This window comes from Drosophila virilis, chromosome 5 (genome assembly GCF_030788295.1).
Source record: "Drosophila virilis strain 15010-1051.87 chromosome 5, Dvir_AGI_RSII-ME, whole genome shotgun sequence".
Lineage (NCBI taxonomy): Eukaryota > Metazoa > Arthropoda > Insecta > Diptera > Drosophilidae > Drosophila > Drosophila virilis.
In genome coordinates this window covers 11683491-11708305 of record NC_091547.1, presented here as the reverse complement: position 1 = coordinate 11708305, position 24815 = coordinate 11683491, and the positions used below count along the sequence as shown (strand labels likewise).

At 42.0% G+C, this 24815-nt stretch overlaps 3 protein-coding genes across 5 annotated transcripts in view; 1 reads left to right on the top strand and 2 right to left on the bottom strand.

Annotated features, from left to right (window-relative positions):
• Positions 1 to 23301, top strand: part of Corin (corin serine peptidase) — a 32877-nt gene extending 9576 nt beyond the window's left edge. For 2 of the 3 annotated variants that reach the window (XM_032435674.2, XM_002050295.4), the window contains exons 2-13: positions 11333 to 11446; positions 11515 to 11761; positions 12785 to 14515; positions 14579 to 14908; positions 14960 to 15057; positions 16524 to 16924; positions 16989 to 17315; positions 17375 to 17558; positions 17627 to 17786; positions 17849 to 17975; positions 18062 to 18207; positions 18658 to 23301. In XM_032435674.2, coding sequence (XP_032291565.1) covers positions 11364 to 11446; positions 11515 to 11761; positions 12785 to 14515; positions 14579 to 14908; positions 14960 to 15057; positions 16524 to 16924; positions 16989 to 17315; positions 17375 to 17558; positions 17627 to 17786; positions 17849 to 17975; positions 18062 to 18207; positions 18658 to 18993 — 4170 coding nt within the window. In that variant the 5' untranslated portion in view covers positions 11333 to 11363 and the 3' untranslated portion in view covers positions 18994 to 23301. The remainder of the gene's footprint in view (positions 1 to 11332; positions 11447 to 11514; positions 11762 to 12784; positions 14516 to 14578; positions 14909 to 14959; positions 15058 to 16523; positions 16925 to 16988; positions 17316 to 17374; positions 17559 to 17626; positions 17787 to 17848; positions 17976 to 18061; positions 18208 to 18657) is intronic. The other variant, XM_032435675.2, reaches the window with a different exon arrangement.
• Positions 22882 to 24003, bottom strand: Rpe (ribulose-phosphate 3-epimerase). Its single transcript, XM_002050296.4, has 3 exons — positions 23623 to 24003; positions 23360 to 23542; positions 22882 to 23300 (listed from the first exon to the last, which is right to left on the bottom strand). The coding sequence occupies exons 1-3, from the start codon at positions 24001 to 24003 to the stop codon at positions 23004 to 23006; spliced, it is 861 nt and encodes a 286-aa protein (XP_002050332.2). The 3' UTR covers positions 22882 to 23003.
• A 1-nt stretch (position 24004) lies between these two features.
• Positions 24005 to 24751, bottom strand: boca (LDLR chaperone boca). Its single transcript, XM_002050297.3, has 2 exons — positions 24539 to 24751; positions 24005 to 24484 (listed from the first exon to the last, which is right to left on the bottom strand). Exons 1-2 carry the CDS (start codon positions 24686 to 24688, stop codon positions 24095 to 24097), a joined length of 540 nt encoding a protein of 179 aa, XP_002050333.1. The 5' UTR covers positions 24689 to 24751; the 3' UTR covers positions 24005 to 24094.
• Between the last annotated feature and the right edge of the window lie 64 nt (positions 24752 to 24815).

Genomic DNA, 24815 nt, shown 5'->3' with positions numbered 1-24815 from the left:
GCCAGAAATACAAATGAATTCAAGCGCCAAAGCTTAATGCATATTTTTACAGCATTTAAGTGTGAAATGATGTGTTGGCGCATTATTTGACTTAGGCACGAAGAAAATGCTAAGCTCACACAACGAACACACGCGCACAAATACACACACACACACACACACACAGCCTATACACATGTACACAGGGCCAGAAAAAGACAACACAGAATCTGTAAGCCCTGACAGAGTTGAAGTGGCAAACAAACAGGGCAGATACACACACAGAAGCAGAGCGCAAAATACAAATACAAATAAAAATACATAGATACATAGCATACACACACACACACACGCGCGCACACACAGAGACACACTAGCTGTACGTGTGACTTACAAGAAAAAACACTTATACGCCACGTTGAACGTGAAACGGTCGCAAGTTTTATCAACTTGTGCTGGCTGCTCGGACGCCGCAAACTCAATTTGCCATTTTAGGCTGGCAGGCAAAGGCACAAAAAAACACACGCACACACACATACAGCTACATAATATACCCAGGACGAAAATCGATTGTGTGATGCTGTAGCAAAAACAAAATAACTGCCATAAAGAGCTACCCCCTGAGGCGACAGCAAGCGTATTTTGTAAGCCGATTTCTGCACTTTTTCCTGCCACACACACAGCAAACCCTTTATACGATTCATATGCTTCTTTTTGGTTTTTTTTTGGGGGGCACAAATCTTATCAATGCACTGCTTGCATTTCACATAATTTACATATTTAATTTACGTTTTGTCGCCTCAAATGCAAAATCAATTTAGCAAGTCTGCTCGGCGCCAGACAGTCGCTGCAGGCGCTCCAAATGTCCGAATTTTAGATACAAAGTTCATGAACTCGCCATTAATTCGACGTAGTTTTCGGACTTGATGTCATTTAAATTTTCATAGAAAGACTGACACTTTATTAGATGATAGGAATTCACTTATTCTTAGCTAAACTTAATTTGTTGGGTAGTTATTTAGTTAGTTAGTTAATTTTATATGTTATTCTTAAACACAAAAATAAACATTGTTTGAGTTCCTTTGGCTTTGCTACACTTGAAAACAAAGTGAAATGCCCGAGAGTTGTGTAATTTCTTGGGCAAGAAAATAGTCTATTCGCAATAACCCTTTAATAATTCTTTGTTTAAATGAGAAATCAAATTGTGACTTCTTTAGAGATGCTTAGGCATGCTTTTGAGGATTATATATTCAAAGTAGACATTTTTGTAGTGTGGCACATTTGAATTGCTTTCAGATTGCAAATGATAATTACACGTGGCTCATTAGCAACTGGCTGAAGTGAATCCGTTGCCGGGCAACTGCGTATTTTCGCTGAATTTGTAATTGTTTTTGGCATTTAATTAATTTGCAAAAGCTTTTGATGCGATTTTAATGAAATATAAAACCAGGGGCAACAAAGTAAAACTCTCTGCAGCGGGCGATAAGTTAGAACTAACTAAATGAAAGAAATCTACACACACACACACACTCACACACACACACACACACAGGCATGCACAATAGCTGAATAACAAGACAATTTAATGCCAGTAAATTGCGCACTATGCCACATCAGTTGCAGCAGCAGCAGCAGCAGAGGCAGCAGCAGAGGCAGCAGCAGGAACGGCAGCAACAAATTCCAGTCTGCGGCTGGGTTCCGGAGCTCTAAAGCTGCACAAAACTTGAATGTCCTTGACGCAGCTGCAGCCTTTGGCACGGCCGAGCCGATTTGGCCAACTATTTGCCAGTCCGACTCCCTCTCTCTCTCTCTCTCTCTCTCTCTCCAGCTCTCTCTTTCTCTGTTTCTCTGGCAGCCTGGCTGGCTGCTATCGCAGTTGCCGCAGACATAAGTCGGCCTCAATGCCAGAACGTGCATTGAAATGCGATTTGCGTTTGGCGAAATTGAAATCTAATTAAAATCTGAGGTGCGAATAATGAATGCAATTGCAATGCGCACCCGAAGACAATTTATGGCCCCAACTTGGCACAATATAAATTACGCGCCGGACAGCAAAGTGGGGCCCAGTTCGACTGGGACTCAGTAACTGGGGACTCATACGAAAGCGTTCGAGTACAAAAATCAATTTCCGTTGAAACAGTAGTTGTTACGCTTGAGTAAGGGCCGAGGAGTGGGTGTGGGGGGGGGGGGGGGTGTGGGCGGGTGTGGCATAAAGGGAGCTGCAGCTGAATGAAATTGAAATGTGGCAAGAGGAATACAAGCGCTTAATGGTTAGCTGCATGTCTGGGCGACTAACTGATAAATGTAACCATATGACCACACAAAAGACTCACTGACTCACTAACCGACTAACTGACTGACTGACTGACTAACTGACTGTCAAACTGACTGACTGTCAAACTGGCTGTCAACGGTTCAGCGCACACGCTTCTGCAAAAGTTCGTGCTGGGACAGCATCCTGGCGCTGTTAACTGACGAGCACGCGACTTGCCCAGAGCGACATCTATCAGGACATTTCGACATCCTGCCAGCTCCTATCTACGCACACACACACACAAACAGAGCTGGCTTTCATTGTTCGTTCAGGCATCATAAACCGCTGCCACGTGCGGTCCAAACGAGCGACGGCGATGTCAAAAACAAAGCAGCGAGCTTCAGTTTGTCCATCTGTTACTCAGTCAGTCAGTCTGCCAGTCAGTCAGTCCGTCAGTCTGTCATTGCCGCCTTGACTAATGAAATGCCATCGCTGTCATCAGCATTGCTTCTCCTCCTGCTGCTGCTGCTGCTGCTGCTGATCAAAATGTAAACTTAAAATGACAACAACGCGCACGAAATGATGGAAATGGAAATGATGTCTATGGACTGTTGATTTAAGGATTTCTATCAAAATTAAATAGAAAATGCCAAGCAAGTGCAGAGCACTCGTTGGCAGTGTTCGACTAGCAGATATCCTAAACAGCGAACGTTTCGTAAGTCTTCCCTTTGCCCCACTCCCTGTAAAATGCATTCTGAATTAACTTCTGTGCTAATAGTCCCTACCTTATTTAATTTAAATGGCAGATATATGGCATTCAGGACTTTATGTACTATACGGAATAAGATATGCCGCCTTATGTGCATAATTATACCCATTTCATTAAAAGGATATATATATATATATATATCCTGATTAAAGTAACATTTATTGAAAAGACAAGCTTCTTTTTGGAACATCCTTTAAAAGACTTTTCTCCTAAGTGTTTCTGCTTACATTTCGCTTAAGTTCTCCATTTAGTTTCGTGCGTAAATCATATTAAATAACTTTGATAAGTTTCCGTTTAACAAATAAATGAATTGTAGTTGGCAAATCAATCAGTTAATTTGCATTGGTAGGTTGCGAATCGTAGATCAGAGTCCAAAAGAGTCCTCCAACTCCAATTGATAGTTTGTGGTTTTTTACTAATAATTATATTAATTGTTTACTTACATATCAATTTTTTCCGCCATCATGCATATTCATATTCACATTAATCAAGCTCGTAATTCGGCTGCATGTCAAATTGCAATTGAAGTTCATTTACGATTCCGGGAAGCGAGAATATGCGAAATTCCCAGAAATTGAAGCTGTAAACAAGATGTGTTAATCTTGAGTGCAGCTGTTTGACACCATGCGAAATGTTTCCTGGAAATGTTGGCACCAATTTGTGGCAGCATTTGCGGCACAAACAAGCGTGAAGCGTGTCTGGCTGGCAAGCCTATTTAAGATTATGAACTGGGGGCTTAACAGTTTGATTATGGGCCACATATTGATGGCCTAATCCCAGCACTAGCATTTAGTGGCAATTGTGTATGATTGAAACTTGCTATCAAGGGCTCAAATCGACACACATAGCTAGGACATGACAATGCAAAATCCTTGCGGATTTGAACAACGGCCACTATTTGGCACATTCACATACATAGCACATAAAAGTTGGCCAAATATAAGTTTGGGAAACGGGCTCTGTGTGTGCATATAAGTGTGTACACACTGGCATTCAGCAACGCCCAATTGCCGCCCATTTGTGCGCACAATTTTCTGCATTTCACTCATGTGCAAATCAAACATGACAGCTGAGTGGCAGGCAAACATTGCCCGGCGAGCGAATGCCCGCACCCGCACCCGCACCCGCATCCGCAATCGACCCGAATCAGAGTTGGGACAGACCATTTAACGGTATTCAATTTCATATGCTTTAACTCACACACTAATACACACACACACACACACACACACACATCTCTGCAACCGATCGCAGCCAGCGGAAATGAGACGAAATGAAAGTGCGACACCCAAAAAACAAAAAGTGCTTTAGTCGGCAGTGTCCGACTAGGCGATACTCTGAGCTGAGCTTCTTCTTTGCTTAACTCAATTTTATCGCAAATTGATTGAGAACACCTCGCATTCGAATACGACATTTAAATGTGTGTATACAACATATATTAGACATTTTTGTAGTTGCGAATGTGCTTTCTTGTGCCTGTCACATACACTTACTCAAAAGCATTATACCCTTCTTTCTCAGCATCAGTGCGTGCAGGGTATAAAATCGGGCGCAGAGCTGAGTTGTTGACTATTCAGGCTGCTGATGATGCTGTTGCTAATGATGATGATGATGCTGTTGATGATTGTCACTCACTCACACGCCTATTGAATGTAAAATGAAAATGAAAACATTTTGAATTGCTGCCACTTTACATACACATTGTATGCGACGCACAGATACCAATTAGGTTGCTTTACGAATTATAAACCATATGAATGTGTGCACTGTAGTTATTACAACACTTTATAAACGCTTCATATATTCATGTTCGCATTGAAGTTACGCCCAATTCAACAGCTAATATACCCCGCTGCAGTGCTGTTGAGCATAGAGTATAATCAAATCAGGCAGCGGATGTAGGCAACATTGAATTTTGTATATGAAATACTTGTAATGGTGACTAGCTGCAAGATTCGCTCATACCTGCCATGCTTACATAGTACAAGCATAGTACACACACACACACACAAGCACAGCTTACACCCACACACACGCACACACAGCTTTTTTGGAATTTTTAACAATTTACCTTTGACTTGAAAGCCGCACAGTTCAACATAGTTGAATTTTCATTGGCGCCATTTGTAGCAGCCGCACAACAACAATAAAGCGAACGTGAGACCGAGTGAGAGGGCACACACACACACACACACACACACACACAACACACTCAGCCATTGCAGGCTGGCACAGAACACACAATCACATTATGTCGCACATCAGCGCAATTCTGATTGCACAATTGCTTACAATAGAAACAGGTATTGTAGTTGTTTGGCTCTGTGTGTTGTGTGTGTGTGTGTGTGTGTGTGTGTGTGTGTGTGTGTATTTTTTGTTTGTGCCTTGTATTTTGTTAATTGTATGGGCGTGCCATTGTGTGCTGTATGTGTTTATCCATCTATTTGTTACGTAAAACTCTGGCAGACATTTTATTATTGTATTTGTATCTGAATTTGTATCTTTAGCTGTATCTGTATCTGTATCTGTATCTGCAGCTGATGGTAAGCATAATTTTTACCTTTGATGTGTAACTTGCTCGTTGCTAAGGGTCTGCTTCTTTTTCTTTCTTTTTTTTTTGTATGGTTTACGGTCATTTGTAATTGGCTAAACTTTTCCATCGGGCATACAATATGAATCGCTATGCACAGAAGGTCAAATGCTTGATTTATATACACACATAAATATATACATGTTCAATGAATGGGCTTTTATATAAGCTAATAGTAATGTGTGTTCCCTTGGTTGCGTATATTTTTGATATGACTCTCAGTGGTGTGTACAAAAAAGCTTCAACGTTAAAGACTCTACAAGTTTATTATTTATCAATGCTGGTGCCTGGCAACAAATCGTGTGTTGCCTTTCTATGCGATTTTCATAAATTCAAATGACGCCAAACGTAATTTAATATCTTTCCCTCTCTCTCTCTCCCTCTTTTGATTCTCTCTGCTCTTTCTCTTAAAGAATTATTGACATACGTGATTTTTTGCTCTTCCTCTATCCCTCTCCTTCTCGTACTCTTACGCCTGTCCCCATCTCCCAGCACAATCTATAAGCTGCAAGCAACCTGTCGTCTGTTGTTGCACAAACTAATTAGATGCGCACACATAATTTATAGTCAACAAAAATGTAAAGAATATAACTAGCAGCGGGTCATAAATTTAAATTATGTTCGTTCCCAGAGGCCGCAAAGTACTCGCAAAGCCAACAAAAAGTGAGTGCAAAAAAATTGTTAGCTGAATATTTTACGCATAGCTGCACTCACACTGGGGTACACTCGAATACCCAAACACTCAAACTGAAGCTCAAACTCAAACTCAAACTGCGACTGGCACTTACACACGTTGTTGAAATTTTTCATGATGCTCTCTCTCTCTCACTCTCTACTTATTCTTTTTAATACTCTTGTCGAGAGTCTTATCATTTTGTGATGAAATGTAGCATCTTCGTATCAATAACAAGAGCCGAGTCGAGTTGCATACAACTCTCCCATGTTTAAAAAAATCCTCAGGAGCTGTCACATAGCTCCCATAGAAACAATCCTTTGAAGAACAAGTACTTGAATGAGAAACCTATCCTAACATAAAGGCAACACTTTATCAGCGTCTTACTACTATATCGTAAAGCTCTATTGGAAGAATCTTACCATCATTTCTTGAGCTTTTGTATTCGCGTTTTCCAGAAATTTGTAAAATATTCTGTAATTACTCTCGTTACTCTCACATATCTCCAAAGCCATAAACAAGGGTATTTGGTCGTTCTTTATTGTTTTTTACTTCGCTTCTTTGGCTTGGCCAGCGCTTGGCCCACGCCCATTTGTGGGCGCTGGGCTGACAGGCATTGGGTGTAGCATGCTGTAATGAAATTCCAAGAAGCTTGGACCACAGGAATATGAAAAAAATATGCGATTCTAGAGAATTACACACACACACACACACACACACACGCACACAACATGAATTTGCACGTTGAATGCGGATGCGCAAAAGGAGTGAGTTTAGGGTTGACTTGAAGGGACCGACCCATATGGCTAACATTATTAGGACACACGTCCGTTGTAGTCGCACCCATGTCATTCGTGATTTTGTGCTGCTTTCACTATGACCTTGGCCCCAGGGCTACTCCAGCTGCCCGGCAGGATGCTGCCAAGACAAATTAGGCAATGGCCCCAGGCAATTTGATGGGACATTTTCGTAATTGGCCCTGGCTTGCATAACTCACAGCCCCCAAAAAACCCGCTCCAAAAATAATGCTCATGTGCTGGCATTTTAATGATGTACTACAGTTTGGCAGCTCGCAATTATTTCTGCACTTTAACCCTATAAAACGGTTGCGTTATTGAGTAAGATTAAGTATTTGCAGTTAAAACAAAAAATCAATGATATTATTGATGGGAAATTTGGCATTTCAATATTTGGGGCAATATATTAGACTATGCGAGCAAGGACTGCTATCGCTTTTATATCTTCTGTATCGCGAATTTGGTAATAAGAAAAGAAGCACTTCTTCTTTAAATCTTCTCGAAAGCGACTGAGAAGCGACAAGCAACACCCATCCTCAAAAAAGTACTCCAACTTGCATAATTGTTTAAGCATACATTTTAAATTTTGTGACAACAAAATAATTCCATTACATAATTCTTTTCTAAAGGGAAATAATTGAATATTTTTGCGGCTCAAGCTTCCTTTTGCCTGCCCCACATTTTTTGTTAGCAAATAAGCATTAAAAATGCATAGAAAATGCCGTATGTATGTGTATGCACACACACGCCACACACACACACACACACACACAGTCACACACAGAAATAAATTATATTTGCTCAGCATTTGTATGCTTAATGCCAATTGCGAACTCATATGAACCATAAACTGTTTGCATTTGTTAGTCTGGCCTCAAGAGGCACTCGCATGTGGCCAAAACGAATTATGTGTTGGTTGGAGGCGTGTTCAAGGATGCCTCCACTAACCAGTCGGGCGTGGCCGAGTGGACGCTTCAAAATGTATTACTCTGCCTCAAGTTGTTGTAGTCCTGACAACATTCTAGCTGCAACATCAGCTGCCTCATCAGTGCAAGATAAACAGACGCCGAGTAGGGTCAATGCTCCAACTGCGACACTCGTCTCGCAAGTGTCAATTTCTCAATAAGCAAGAAAAATAAAATGAGACATTTTTCAAATGCCAAACAAATTGCAAATCACAAATCACAGCGAGCACATAAATTGTTGGCCACGAGCTGAATCAAGGCCTGATCTTGAGTTTGAAAAGGTTTAAATTCCATATAAACTGCGCTTGTTGTTGCTATTCTTTTCCGATTGCTTTGATAACCAATATTAAGTATACCTCCAGTTGTACAGCTGAAAATATTTGCACAAAGCTAACGCAGTAAATTACATTCGGCACATGGAAATGGCAAACGGAATTTCAAGTTAATCAGCAAAGTTATTTTGTGCGCACAGCCCAACAAAATGCGGGCATACTCCAGCTGAGTGGCCCATAAATATTTGTGCACTGCAAATGCTTTGCATATTTTCGTTTGAAATGGACAAAATGTCCATAAATATGCAATTTATTAAAATATATATTATATTGGGATACCCTGGTATTCGGTTTGCTTGCAAGTGGGTTAAATTAAATAGAGTTAGAAAAGGCCAATTAGCTGGAAATTCACTTCATACGAAGTTCATTAAGTTTGGATATTCCTTTTAAAGGCAAGCTTATACATATGACAAAAATATATATTTTAAAGGTACAGTATACATTCAACAACAGAAATTAGCCAGAAAAGATGAAGTAAAGTTTTCCAAAACATATCAAATGAATGTTCACAAAGATATTTGAAAATGGGCTTAAGACCGATCGAAAGATTTGTTTAATAATTTTTCAATTATTCACCAGAGTTGAGGATGGCACTTATCCAAATCCATAAAAGAAAGTATATTTGAAGCCTATTGAGCAATATTTAAAAGGTGATCCAAATAATCTTAGGCCCGCGTTTGCCAGCCTGGCGAGATGAACTTTCCAAAAGCTAATAAAAACAATTAAAATACAATTTTAACTAGGCCCACGCTTTTTGGGCATAAATATTTGTTGAAGCTTATCCTAAACAGCCGCAGCACATATATTTGTGCTGAGCAAAACCCGGCAGGAAATTAGGTTAAATGCATTCCGACTCTTAATGGGTATTCCCCATGCGACCTAAGCACGACTCCATTTGCATTTTGAGTATGCAAAGTTGAAAATATAATAGCTTGGCAATTAGCATTAAAATAGTTCCTAGAATTTGAGAAGCTTACGGAATATGAACAGTAAATTGCAGTCAAACCGCAAACGCGCACACACACACACATGCACATGCACACAGGTAGATATGCGTGTGCCAGGACATGTTGTCAGTTGTCAGTTGTTGTTGTGTGCACTTGTCAAAGTTGATTGAATCCTATTAGTGTCAATTTTCGTCCTTGACACATTATCAAGCAAAACTGTTTGCCTGCCTCCCCCCCCTCTCTCTCTCTCTCTCTCACTATCTCTCTCATTTTCTATCGCTCTCTTTCGCTCTCGCTCTGCCTGTGAGTGGTAGCCTGTTGGCTGTTGTGTGTATGCATTGTCCTGATTTTTCCCCTCTTCGCTTGCATTTCACTTTCACCTGTTGCACCTGTCTCGCTCTGGCGACAGCTTGGCTGCTGCCCCTACTTTTTTTTTATTTATTTATTGGAATTGTGAAAAACTGGAAAACTGTGCAACAGCTCATACATTTAGGTCGCTTACCCAGGGGGAAGGGCCATGCTCAACACACAGATACTCTCTACACATTTGTTTGTTTCATTTTGAATGCTTACCTGTGGCTTAAGCACACTGCTGCTCAAAAGTTAATTATCAGTTTTATTGACTCACGTTTTTATTGATGTGCCGACTTCTCCTGCCCTGCCCTGCCTGCCTGCCAGACAGCTCTCAATCTTCAGCATCGAGCGTAAGTCATAAATCGTTCAATTATTTCGCGCTGCCAGCTGCCAGCTGCCAAGCAGCAGCAACAACAACAACAACAAAAACAATCACAACAACTTTAAGACGGCTTTAGTCGGCCATGTCAAAGGCAATGGAGCCATCATAATATTGTGTATTATACGCTGACAGCTTTAAGGCCCAGCTGCCAGCAGGCAGGGGCGGGATGCAAGTGTCAACAAATGAATATTGGGCAATGTCAAAGTGGCTGACAATAAACCACAGATACTTACCACACACACACACACATATATATATTATGTATGCTTTAGAAATATGACAATATTGCGATAATGAACTATAACTACCCACACACACTCTCATGGCGCCTGACCCACGAACATATACTATAAGGATTTGGGCAAGGGATGCGCACGTGACCGTCCAAATTCATATTTGAGCATTCCAAGTCGAAAATTTAAGTGTTTGCTGAGCACTTTTTCAAGTCGGATTGTTTGCAGTTATTAAATAAAATATTCAAGGCATTTAACTGGAAAAAGACTTGGAAAAATATTTATGTTGTCTAAATCATTGCAAAACAAGTTAATTCAAACTTAATTTAACACTATTCAATGCTACATCGAAAGCTGAACAGAATCAATGTCATGTAGCACATTTTTAGACTAATTTTTATAGCATACTTTTTGGGGCACAACATTTTTGTGTATTAATTTAAAGTCTTTTGCTTCTTTGGAATGGATAGCTCTTCTGATAACTCTCAAAAACTAAATATAGTAAAATAAAGTTAGATTTTAATATAAAATTTCGTAACCAGGAAAATCACGACACGTGCTCATCTCTGCGACAATTTTCATAATATCCCATTGCCAATAACAACATATTTGATGTGTCTATAGGATCACTCTCTGGAAGCCAGAAGCTAATGTCATTGTCTGTGGCGGTGTTTTGTTATGTGACCGGCTAATGGCATATCCATTAGACACAAAAGGCCAAATTGCGTGGCAGGGTAACGTTTCCGCTTGCCGTTCACACGGACAGGGCCACACAGACACAGACACATATACAATTATACACAGTTGGGCATAGTTTATATACTGCACTGTTTTGTCTGGGCACTGTAGCGTCACGTATTGTGCAAAGTGTGAGCGATTGCATAATTGATTTTTATTCATGTGCCTCACAGCGTTTTGCATTGGGCTTCTCGTAGTTCGTAGTTCAAATTAGTTATGCACAGCATGCGCCACGCTTTAGTCGAGTGTGTGTGTGTGTGTCGATAGAGTGTTGCCAAAAAAGTTGTTTAACTTATTCGTAACTTTTTGCCACTTGCAGTTCGATTTCGCTTAATGACGCTGATTAAAACATGAACGCACTAGATATGAATAAACAATTTCTGAGCGTTACGCAGGATCCGCACTCGAGCGATGCCCAAAGGAACCGCACACGGTAAATTCTGACACTCTAAGACTTAAACCACTTAATTCGCGTGTTTTCTATCTAAATCGGTTTTGCAGCTCGGAACGCGCCTCCAGCCTGGCTCTGCCGCTCAACTCGCTGTTGGACTTTTACGACAAGCAACAGGAGCAATGCAAATCGGTCACCCTGCTCCCCCTGCCGAGCAACAGCAACAGCCACAGCAACAGCCACAGCAGCAGCAGCAGCTCCAGCAGCATTGTACGTCGCCACTCGTCCCACTATTATCCCATGCTCGAGGATAAGCAGAAGCCAACCCAACTGCCCCAAGCAGCTGCCGACTTTCTGGTAAGTACTCGACCAAACTCTGGGAAAAGACCTGCTCACAAAATGCACATTTCCCTGGAAATATGCTCTGGTTACAATAGAAGGTAACTATGTCTGTTTCTTGGAGCACGGAATCCTGCTAAGTCTTAAGAACTAGCAAAGCTCTAGATATAGTATGTTAGTTTAAACGTGGATTGCCAAGGAAAATTGCATTTCAAAAGAAACGAATAACTTAAATTATTTCTATCACAGATTTAAACACATAATAATATTAGCTTAGGTTTAATTTACCTCGGAATTGAATTTCAATTTTATTTTGATTAGGCAACAAATCTTGAATACAAGCGCATCATATTTCAAAAAGGGTCAAAGGAGACCCAGCTCTGTAGTCTGATAAACTTGTGGCCAAGCATTTGCTCTAAAATCTCCCGATATAGATTTTAAAGGTTCAGTTTCACTAACCGAACCCGCAGGCAGGAAGTCAGGAAAAGTTGTTTTTCTAAAACCTAGTCAGCATTTTAGACACAAATTCTGCCAACTCACTAGCCAATATCTGGCCATAAAAAAGCTAAGCGCTCCGCACTGTTGCACTTAGCTATGCGGACAAACTTTCGCTGGCGGTGCATAATTTATCGATAGCACAGCCTAGCCCCCCCTCACTACCCCCACCTGGGCTATGCACATATTGCACAATGTCAGCTTTCGTTCTCAGCCGCCCCGCCCCCCCTCCACCGCCTTCTTATCCATGCTACTCGAATCAAAAATGTTTTGTGTTTGCCACGCGCGCAAATCTGCGGACAAACAGAGTTCAGTTTCCGCCCCAAAGTCCACCTCCCTCCTCCCTCCTCTCCCCCCTCCACACATCTCCCCACCTAGCGAGATTCGCTTCTGCATCTGCTCTGGCTCTGTTTCATGAGGGCAGAAAGCTGTGTCAGGTTTTGCATTGCGGCTTAGTGGCGGCTTAGACTGACTCATTGCCCGCCCGAATTGCCATTTGACTTTCTACTTTCCATCTCTGTCTGTGTGTGTGTGTGTGTGTGACAGGTAAACATGGCGGATCAGAAATATTGCAAGTCAGCTCCCATGGCGAGCGGCAAGCATCAGCAGTTGGTGCGTGTGGACACGCCCGTGACCCCGCCGCCGCCCATACCACGTCGTCTGATGCGCGCCGTCAAATGCGCTTGGCAGCCCAGCCAGGATGTGGGCCAGGATAACGTCGCCGCCGTCGCCGCCGCCGCAGCTGGAAATGGCAGCGTGTTTGTTTATCCGCAGCCAACAAACCAGAGCATGGAGGCGACAGGCGCAACAGTGGGTGTGGGTGTGCCTGTTGGGCAATCAGCGCTGCTTGTTGATTTGGCCGCACGTCCGACATACGCGGATGCCGATGGAATATCGGATGACGACCGCATGAGCTTGGAGAATTCCGTTTTTGATGAGTCACTAACCTCGACACCTGTCAAGGTCGCTGGCTATCAAAGCGGCCGCTATGCCACGGGTCACATGGCCAAGCGGGCGCAGCGCTCCTCCAGCAGCACCGTGGACTCGGCATATGGCTCGACGACGGGCGCACACAGCGAACGTTTCGCCTCGAGCTCGACGAGCGTCGATTTTCGCAGTCGCTTCTCATCGGTGGACACGCAATCGTCGCTAGACGAAAAGCCGCTATCCAGCTCGATAGACTCGCCGCTGGCCAAGGACACGTGCCGCTTGGAGCGTGCCGCGCTCAACGATGTCATGCACAAGCTGAACAACAATCTGTACGCCAACAGCAGCAGCAGCAGCAGCAACAGCAACAGCAACAACAGCACGAACAACAACAACAACAGCAGCAACAAGCTGCCCACGGTGCCGGCACGCAAGTTGCCGCAGCTGCCGGGCAAGCTGCCGCTGCCGCCGCCGCCGGCCAGCCACAAGGGCAGCCACAACTCGTCAAGCGATTGTGGCAAGGAGAGCAGCAGCAGCGTCTCGGCCTCGGCATCGACCTCATCGGCCGGCAGCGGCTCGAGCACCATATCCAGCGCGACCATGTCCTCCACGTCCGTGTCGCTGAGCGGCGGTGATGCTGCCGCCGCTGGCAGTGCACCGCCGCCCGCCGTTGCCAGCGGTCAACCGAAACGTCCAGGGCCGCCGGAGCCGCCGTTGCGTAATCTGAATTCGTTTGAGTGCATGGAGAATGTGGCCAAGGTGCATGCCCCGCCGCCGCTGACCGTGCGCAACAAGCTGAATCGCAACAAGCCGCCGCCCATTGTTTATCCGAAGCTGCAGCAGCGACAGGACTCGACGCTGTCCAGCGATAGCTACTCCATTAGCTCCAGTCCCGGCTATAATTCCAAGCTCATGGAGACGCCGTTGCTGGCATCGGCGCAGAGCGCACGCAAGAGCCAAGCTCCCAGCGTGCTGCAGCGTCAGCCTCTGATGGACTTGGCACCAATGCGCTTTGGCAGCGGCAATCCGGCAGCGCCCCTGCGTGGCAAGATGAATTTTCGCCAGGACTCGACCATATCCAGCGACAGTTTCAGCCAGACATCCAGTCCGGGCTACAATTCCAAGCTAATGGAGGCGCCGCTGCTGCCCTCGCTGTCCGCCAAGCGGCTGTGCAGCGCCCCGGCGCCCATTGTCTGTCGCCAGGGCGTGCAGCATGAGCCCATCGAGGAGCTGGAGCCGCCGCAGACGCTCTCGCCGCTCAGCAAGTGCCCAAATGCCACGCCCAGCAGCCTACAAACCATTGTGCGCTTTCAGAACGGTGCACCCCACACCATGTCCTTGCAGCATCAGGTGAGAGTGCGGCTTAACGGGATCGGAAGTCGTTTCCAGCTGACGAGTTCGTCTCTTTCACAGATCATCAATCGGCGCAAGAGCTCGAATCCGTACATCACCAACGGACGATTGAAGTTCCGCCTGTTCCAGATCCTGATCAATGCGTTCGCATTGCTGGCCATTGCCGGCGGCCTGGCTGCCTATTTTAATGCCTATCCCACGATCAAGTTCGTCAATAAGACGATCATCAATACCATCCATGTGGAGGATACATCGAGCTTTGGCAAGAATCCCGCACCGGGCACCTGTCTGCCCATCATTGTCAAGTTCTGCCAGGGACCGCAGATACCCTACAACTACACCGTCTTTCCCAATTACATCGGCCACTTTGGCCAGCTGGAGACGCAAGTGGTAAATATGTGAGGAACTGCCAGTCAGTGCATTAAACAATCTCATCCGCAGGATCTCGACTCCTACGAGGCACTCGTCGATGTGCGTTGCTACGAGCTTGTCTCACTCTTCCTATGCACGCTCTTTGTGCCCAAGTGTGGACAAACTGGGTAAGTTATTGCGGCTGAAAAACTGCTTTATTGTTGAATACACGCCAGGTAGTGTATCAAATGGACAAATGACTTATGTGAGGTAAGATGATGACGTAATTTCAGTAGGGCGATAGAACGAGCCTCAGAGAGAGATCTCTGGGCCGTGTGCTAGGAGCTCGACAGCTTTTAGATTCTCCATTCTGAAGCATCTGGACCAATTTCCGGTTCGATATAGCAGCCATTCCTAGATTATGGCGTCTTTTACTTCCCTCTAATTATCCAAGATACTTTACCCCGTGCTCCGTCAGCGTGAATTCGTCGTATGGCCCCTCATCCTTGCACTCAGCCGGCTTCAAGTAAATATTCCAACTGCGAGCGCAGCTCTCTACCCTCAACATCCACCCGGTTTCCAATACTCTCACTTAGCTATACCCATGGAGAGGGTATTATCATTGTTGTAATCAAATTTGTCAAACATAAAAGGAACTCATTTGCTATATTTATTGTTGATCAGAACCGAAAGCCGAGCCGCTATGTTTCTATGCAAACTAATATCTGACTCCCAATGAAACTTTGCTTAGGTCTGACTGGTTTTTTTTTTTTTGGTTTTTATTAGAAAATATTTGCCTAACTCGGAATTCACTAGTTTCTCTAACAGGATAGGTCGCATAAAGTTCTTGCATGATAAACTTGTTTACTTTAAAAGATAGGAATACTTACAGGGGAAAGAACTAATGTAAATATCGGAATACTATATAATATGGTTTTATTAATAAAAATCGGTTAAAAAATTAATTTGAGCTGGGATAACTTTTCAAGATATCTAGACTAAGCTCAGCTGCAAGACCGCATCCAATCGCACTGCTACTAATAATGTAGTTCCTTCAGGAATCAGGCGGGAATAAAGTTGTCTTCAAAAAGAGCTGGTTTGTTAATTGGCGCATCAAAGGTATCCCTTACTTTTAGTCTTGATTCAACAAAAACCACAAACATTTAAATTGAATTTAAAGAGCTGCTTTGCAGCTGTCTACTTTCGTAAGCGCCTGGTAAGTAAGTAGGCAAGGCACTTATCAAAAGTGCGATTTCTGGTATACTTGTACCTCGATTTCTATTTAATGAATAGTCTATAGTTAATTTTCTGCCCGCACTTATTGTTCTCCAATAACGTTTTACCTTGTAAGCACTTGTAAACAAGTAGTTCCTCGAAATGCAGCTCCAAGCTGGGCAACTGATGTGCCATCAAGTGCTGCTTACTTACTTAAAAGATAATAAAATAATTATAATCATTGAATTGAGCATTAAATGTTTCTGCGCTTGCCACAACAAGTTGTTTATAAGGACTTGCGGATAAGCTTTTAACCAGAATTGATGTGCACAAAGTGGTTGCAGTTCCAGTTACTGCAGCCTTGAACATGGATTAAACCCTTTAAGACCTTCATGTTGGTGCTGGATTCGATCTTTGTCTAATAATCTGACTTCTATAGGGCCGCCGTGCCGCCCTGTAAGACGCTCTGCACGGAAACGATGCGTCGCTGCGGTTTCTTCTTTGATGTCTTTGGGCTGAGCTTGCCGGAGTATTTGAACTGTAAGCTCTTCAAGGACTTTTCCAGCGCTGAGGATTGTGTGGGCTTGGATGAGGTGCGCGAAGTTATGATATCCTCGGCGAATCCCAAGTGCGATGGCTTCCAGTGCGACACGAATCGCTGCCTGCCCAAGGAGTATGTGTGCGATGGCCATTTGGACTGCATGGATCAGGAGGATGAGGGCAACTGTGCACGCTGCCAGGAGGGCGAGATCTACTGCGGCGACGAGCGTTGCATTGGCACCGAGCACATCTGCGATGGCGTCATCGATTGCCCCTACGCCCAGGACGAGCGCAATTGTTGTATGTATTACATAAGTACAACAATCCCCACTAGCTATTTGATATGTTTTCTCTCTTGCTGCAGTGCGTCTGAGCGAACGCAATGGCGATGTGGGCTCTGGCGTCTTGGAGGTCTATCGCATCAACAAGCGCCAGTGGATGCCCGCCTGTGTCAAGAATTGGGATCGCGCCGTCTCGCCCAGCGCCGTGTGCTCCATCTTAGGCTATTCGGCCGTAAATGCCACCAGCGTGGTCACCCAGCGCACACATCGTCCGCTCCTGGCCTCGGTTAATGTGTCCACCGATATTTGGAAGCTGTATGCCAAGCGTCGCTCCACGCTCATGCAGGAGTTCGCCAATTGCAGGCAAACGGAAGATTATCCCATAGCTGAGCTAACCTGCTCCAATTTCGGTGGGTTGAACAACAGATTACCTGATGAGCTGGAGTTAATCCCGTCTTGATTTCTTTAGAGTGCGGCAAGGTCAAGCGGGGTCGCCACAAGCCCTCGCGACGCATTATAGGTGGCTCCCAGGCGAATCCCGGCAACTGGCCTTTTCTGGCCGCAATCCTAGGCGGACCCGAAAAGATATTCTACTGCGCCGGCGTTCTCATCTCCGATCAGTGGGTGCTCACGGCCTCCCACTGTGTGGGCAAGTAAGTTCCTGCCTAGACTCTAGTAGAAATAATTATACAACTCTCTCTCTCTCTCTGATCCTTGGCAGTCATACGGTTATTGATCTGGAGGACTGGACCATACAGCTGGGCGTCACGCGTCGCAATTCGTTTACATATACGGGTCAAAAGGTCAAGGTCAAGACAGTTATACCGCATCCACAGTACAATATGGCCATAGCACATGACAATGACATAGCCCTGTTTCAGGTGGGTTACTCGGACTTTTCCCAATCCTCGTTGTTACTCATTTTGTTCTCATTCGTTTTCAGCTGGCCACCCGTGTGGCTTTCCATGAGCATCTGCTGCCCGTGTGTCTGCCGCCGCCTAACATCAAGAGTCTGCGTCCCGAGCAGCTTTGCACGGTCATCGGTTGGGGCAAGCGCGAGGATAAGGATCGTAAGTACCCCATTCTCCCGCTATCTCTCCCTCCCTCTCTCTTTGTCCAAGAGATTTTCATCTTATTCTTTTTCTCTTCTATTCAGCCAAGTCCACCTACGAGTTTATAGTCAACGAGGTGCAGGTGCCCATCATTACGCGCAATCAATGTGACGAATGGTTGGACAATCTCACCGTTTCTGAGGGCATGGTCTGTGCGGGCTACGACGATGGCGGCAAGGATGCCTGTCAGGTAAGTCTCCATCTCCTAATTAAGAATTGGAAAGATCCATTTTTGTCTGTGGTTACCCTATGGGATGTAAGGGCACGCTAAGATGGAATATTTGCAAATTTCACATGCAAATAGTGGAAAATTGGCGGAAAACGGCTCGCTAAATCCACGCCCTAAATAGAAAGTTGGCTTTAAGAATTTTCTGGGCGTGATTTCCAGATTCTTTCCATCGGCCTGAGGCTTATCTTCAAGACCGTATTTCATAAGGGTATGTGCTTAAAAAAGTTTGGATATTCCACCGACAATCGTGGAAAATGGGCGGAAAACGGTTGAAAGCGGAAAATTTAAAAGACCTTTGTGAATAATTTCTTTTTAACTTTCGTCTAATAAATCTTCGATTAATAGAAGAAAATTTGAATTTGAATTTAATAGAAATTAAAAGCTTTATTTAAACTTTGATTATGTCCAAAGGGCGATTCTGGTGGACCCTTATTATGTCCGTATCCGGGCGAAAAGGATCGTTGGTTTGTTGGCGGCATCGTCTCCTGGGGCATTATGTGCGCTCATCCCAAACTGCCCGGTGTCTATGCGAATGTTATCAGATATGTGCCCTGGATAAATGAGCAGATACAGAAGCATTCGCGTCCTGCCAACGAAGAGCCTGTACTCAAATATGATCTGCATCCCGGTGGGCCGGATATACTATCCAAAATGTCGTCGGGTCCCGTGAGAAAGCGAAAACCCTTCAATTATCACAACGGCAAGCCCAAGGGCATTGACTTCTACGACAGTGAGGAGCGTAAGTAAGCCCGACCCCCGTAATTGTAACTCTACATATGTATACCTAGCTTATAGAACATGAACATGAACATTGACATGATATTTGAATACAGAAACGTTTGCACAAAGTACAAAGCAAAAGCTGTTGTTGTACGGACACACACACACACACACACACACACACACACACAGTATATACCATATACTATATATTTTGCTACTGAACTTGAGGTATTGCTGGATTTTGAGCCAAAACCAAAACCTAAAGAAAAATAAAAATAAAAACGAAATCAAAAAGAAATCTGGGCAACATAATCGTATGTCAATTTGCCGAATTTATTTGTCAATTTTTTTTACAAAGAGTTTTCTATGAAACAGCAAAGCGAAACCTAATGTCAATACACATTTAGTAAATGGAACTAAACGAAACTAAAAATAATGCAAACATAATCCCCTTGTGTATCAATGTGTCTAAGAAAATTACAAAATAATCGTGAATCGTGGACAATAAAAAGCATATATGAAAGCAAAAAGCGAAAATTTTACGTAAACCAAAAGTATATAAGAGATACGAACATCTCGTTAAAACCCTACACATATAGCATAAGATAAATGTAAAAAACAAAAAACTCAAAGTAACAACACTATATAATGTCTGTACATGTGAAAATATATATACATATATATATATAATTGTAAAGAAAATAATAAACAAAAATGTATGATTGCCGCCAAGAATAAAAAGTAGAAGAGGAACATTAAATACAGCTTTTAGAACGGCAGAAAACTAAGCATAAACTTTAAGGAACACAATGGAAAAAACAAGTAATTATTTATATTTAATAACTATTATGTGTTAAACTGTGTATGCGCTTAGAAATTAGAAGGAAAAAAAAAACAATACGTTATAGACAATACCAAAGGAAAACAAAGAAAAACAGCTAAAATACAAAAACCTAACTGAAAAGTGCAAAGGACAATAAATATGCACAAAACTTTTCCAAAAAAAAAACTAACCTAAAAAAAGCGTAACTAAAAAAAATCTAATCTTAAAATTAAAGTGAATTTGTTGTAGTAAAAGAAACGTCTATTTAAGGCCTAAGAACTAGTTTTAGCAAAAGTCATGAAAATACTAACTACAATGCGTGGGTTTCAGCTTTAAATAAACAAAATTGAATGTGGAAAAAAAAAACCGTACAGAATTAGCAGAAGATGAAAACAAATGAGATACAAATCGTACTTATATATGTATTATACATGCATATATCGACGGCTTAGTTGATGTACTATTTACAAAGAGCAACGTCAACCGATGATAATTAAATTGTATACATGCTTTTTAAATGTAATGATAACTTATATTTATAGCTATATACAACTAAAGCTATGTACTTGTTTAGCATGCGCATTAGACTGGACGCCAAGAAAGAACCTTTAAATATACCTATATACAAATAATAATAGAACTTAACATAATAGTCAAATTTTCAGTTATGCTTCAAGCCGAAATCAATCGAAAAGAATTTTAACTTCAGTTTAGTTGAGTTCCATAATTCAATTGGGCGCCAGTTCAGTTCGTACCGCATAATATCTATGCCATCTAGTACTATATATCTATATATGGCTGTCTCTTGCTGGAGTGCTACAATATTTACAACTACTTTGCTAAATGAAGGAAATGCGTAACTAAAGACTCAAAATTGGTTGTTTCAGGCTTAAAAAGAAATTACAAAAAAAAAAAAAAAAAAAAAACAATTTGAATTTTGAGTTTTGTTAACTATCATTTCTAGCTAAACTTGTTGAAACGCTTTAGATGAGTATTACGAGTATACTATATCCAGTAAAAATAATTATCCTAAAATGTGTGTATGTGTATAATCCATTCAAGCGAAAAAGAAAATAATAATAATAAATAAATAAGAAGCGTATAGCATTAGCTCGGTACATATATACAAATTGTATATGCATGTTTTGTACAATCAGTTTACAAAAAAAAAAACAAACCCCAAAAATTAAAGAGTATTCAAGTATTCTTAGTACTATATCAAATATAATTTATAAGCGGCAAATGAAGCGCATATTACACAAGGCACAGAAAAATGAAAAATGAAAAACACTTTTTTAGCGAAAAACCTGAGGGAAACGGAAATAATGAAATAATATTAAGTGTAAGTGAAATATATACAAGAAAATATACATATATCGAGAAGAATATACATATACAATATATGGTATATATATACTATATCAAGTAGCTGTAGCTTTAAGCAGTTGTGATGGTGTCTAAAAATTTATACATGCATATTCAAGTGACAAAAACACAAATGTTTATACAAGTGCATATACACACACATATACACACATATATATATATAGGGTATATGTATGTATGTGTGTAGAACAGTGGGCTGTTGTTAAACGCGCATCCTTTATATAAACTATAAGTTCACTGAGCAGATAATTATGCAGGATAACAAGTGGATAACGCTTAGATATTAGACTGGGCAGGACAATACACAACCACACGCAAAACCAAATGCTTTACGAAAATGAGTATAATACAACAAGGACAATTACTATATATACCATATATACATATATATATATAAAGATTTCTAAACGCATTATACTTTGCCATTTATGTCTGCATGTACACGCAGTTTCAATGTACTTTATGCCTTTGAATTTTTCCCTTGATTTCGTCTTTGTTTAAATTTTCTTCTTAAGTTTCAGCTTTTTGCATTTACGATCATGTTTAAGGATGGGCTATTTTTATACCTATGCTCCGGGCTACTATCAAAGAAACCAACGCTTAGCTTTATGTATATTTTTAGTATAAAACAAATACATATATACCTATAAATATATATACATATATATATATATATAGATGTAATAATGCTTAGCATTGGCAAGTCAAATAAGTTATATACATGCATATACTATATATATGTACAGCTCGGCAAGGAGTACACTTACATTAGCATACGAGTATTACGAGATACACATACATACATACACACATACATGCATACATATACATATATACATGGGCAACTAGCCAGAAGATCCAAATGGAAAACATACATGCATATATTTGTTAAAATTGCTATGCTTAACAATAAAAATGGGCCTGTGCGTGTTCTAATTTGTTTTGAAACAAACACTTTTGTTAATAAACTATCAGATGCGCTCGAACTGTTCAATTTCAATGTGCTTGAGAATGTACACTAAATAAACAATTTAAATTAATGCAAACAAAGACAATATAATAAATGTAGCGAAATGTTAAATGTAAAATGTAGCAAAATTTGCAAAAATGAAGACAAAAATGATAAACAAAAAACCAGAAGCTGATTGAAAAATAAAAAAAAAAACTAGTTGAATTTACATGTGTGTGTTTACACAGATATCAGAATATATATACATATATATATATATATATACACATACATGCATACATACATATATATTTAAAGATAATCATTTGGTGAAATGCACTTGTTAATTATGCACAGAATGAAAAACTAAAACAAACGAGATCTTTGTTAAAAATTTACAATATATAAAAAAACATTGACAATAAAATTTGAAACTGATTTTCTGTTTGTCCCGAAACGGCATTGAGAATTTATGAAAAGTTTTACATTGAAATTTGTTGAATTGTAAAGGAAATGCTGACTAAATTATTTTTGCCAGAGATTAACTAAATATAAATAGGGCAATCCCCAAAACTGGCCGTACAATAACTAAGAATGTGCATAAATCTAAGTGTAACTACACACACAGACAAAACACACACACACACACACCCACACACACACACACGCATAACCAACTAAATGCTATAAGCAAAATGTCATACATACTATATACTTACATATATAAATGTTGAAAAATAAATGTATAAAACTATAAAATGCAAAAGTCCTGTCTTTATATAAATTGTATAAAAATTGGATCTTGAACGGGAAATTTTGTTTGTCTGCAAACACTTTGAACTTAAGTAATAAACTCTATTGAATATGCATTTTAGTCTATTTCAGGTAACGCTTCACCACGTCGCGCATGTCGCCAATGACCTGGCGCTGATCGGCGGCGCCGACCACAGCGGTGCCGGAGACAATCCAATTGGCGCCAGCCTTGGCACAACAATCGATGGTTTTCGGCCCGACACCGCCGTCCACTTCGATGTCCAGGTTGGGATAATTGGTGCGCAGCCATTCAACTTTGGGCATCATGTCGGCCATAAAGGATTGGCCACCAAAGCCTGGCTCCACTGTCATAACCAGCACAAGATCCGCTACGTCAATATACTTCTCAATTTCCTGCACCTGCAAGCAACATGTGTTTCTTCAGTTTCAGAGCGCGTGTACACATAACCTCAACTTACCTTGGTGCCCGGCTTAATGGCCAGGCCCACTTTCATGCCGGCTTCCTGTATCAGCCGACTAACCTTGCTCACATCGTCAACGGGCTCCACGTGAAACGTATAAAGGTTAACGCCTGCATCCGCCATTGGAGCTATCCATTGCTCTGGATTCTGGACCATCATGTGCGTCTCGAAAAACGCCTCCTATATAGAGTAAATGAAAACATATAAATTGAAGGTAAGACGAAACACTAGACAACAATCTATACAAGCCACAAGCTTACCTTGATATTATTACGCAAACACTTAACCATGGGATGGCCGAACGTGAGATTTGGCACAAAAGTGCCGTCCATAACGTCCAGATGTAAATAATCGGCACCATTGTCCAGCAATTTCTGTGACTCCGCTGCCAAATTGGCCAAGTCGGCATTTAGTATAGACGGACCGATTTTGGCTTGAATAGGCATGTTTCTAGCGTTTTTGCATGCGCAACTATTCGGTCGCGCCTCTTGGCAAGGGGGCAAAGCCGTTGTGTCTGTTAAGGTCAAATTGAGGGGAGCTGAAGCTCGAAATTTTGACGTCTTGAAACGTAAACAAGCCAAACGAGGGCGGCACAAAACGGCTGACGTTGACACGTGAATGGCAGAAACAATTGGGTACATGTTCAATTCAAAGTTTTCTATTTGTTCATTTTTGCGCTTACAAAATACTTTACATGAGAATGTCGTTTGGAGTGCTTAGATACAATGAATACTACAGTTCGTCCCTAACATGTACACCCGGATATTCCTTATTTTCGATGGTAACTCCCTTGCAACGCTCTTGCTCCACCAAAAAGTCTTTTGCCTCCCAGGCCTGCGCACCGTCTTTGAACAGGAATATCGCTCGATTGTCGTCGACCATGTAACGTTCCGCTTGTATGTGATTATTCCATAAGCTGGTCTGCCAAAGCTTGGTTATCTCTTCGCCCTGCTCCCGCGTGGGATTGCCGGTGACTGAAACAAATGTCATTAGCGTGCGGCCCTTTTTCGATACTTTGAGCAGGTCTTCGGGGTTTTTGCTGTCCAAATTCGAAAAATCTAGCTTCGGCTGTGGCCGCAAGTGCTCCGGCAGCTCATCCGGCTCTAGTGGATCCTCATCTTCCTGCAAAAGTCAATTTTGTTATGTTGATTTTGATTAATTTTATGCTTTACGCACATCCCACTGGTCCAGCAGGCGCTCCAAATCGGCTTCGCTGTAATCACGTATATCTTTCTTTGCCCACTCCGGTTTCTCCTCATCCTTGAACTTCTTGGACAGCACAACGGGCACAAGGGCCAGCATAAGCAAAATAAACCTTGTTTGCATTATTAAATTTGATTTTATTTGCGCCCGCAGCTCTACACGTCAGCTTGTTAAATTGGCATTCACCTGGAAATACAACACGCCGACATTCATACAGCTGTGCAGTAAAAATGGCAATCACAGGCAAGCG

Excerpts from the sequence above, each read along its gene's own strand:
- Rpe (XM_002050296.4), bottom strand. The coding sequence starts at position 24,003 with ATGTACCCAATTGTTTCTGCCATTCACGTGTCAACGTCAGCCGTTTTG. Across the intron at positions 23,543-23,622 it reads GTTTGCGTAATAATATCAAG|GAGGCGTTTTTCGAGACGCA; the intron begins GTAAGCTTGTGG and ends TACTCTATATAG. Across the intron at positions 23,301-23,359 it reads CCATTAAGCCGGGCACCAAG|GTGCAGGAAATTGAGAAGTA; the intron begins GTAAGTTGAGGT and ends TGTTGCTTGCAG.
- boca (XM_002050297.3), bottom strand. The coding sequence starts at position 24,688 with ATGCAAACAAGGTTTATTTTGCTTATGCTGGCCCTTGTGCCCGTTGTG. Across the intron at positions 24,485-24,538 it reads GCCTGCTGGACCAGTGGGAT|GAAGATGAGGATCCACTAGA; the intron begins GTGCGTAAAGCA and ends TGACTTTTGCAG.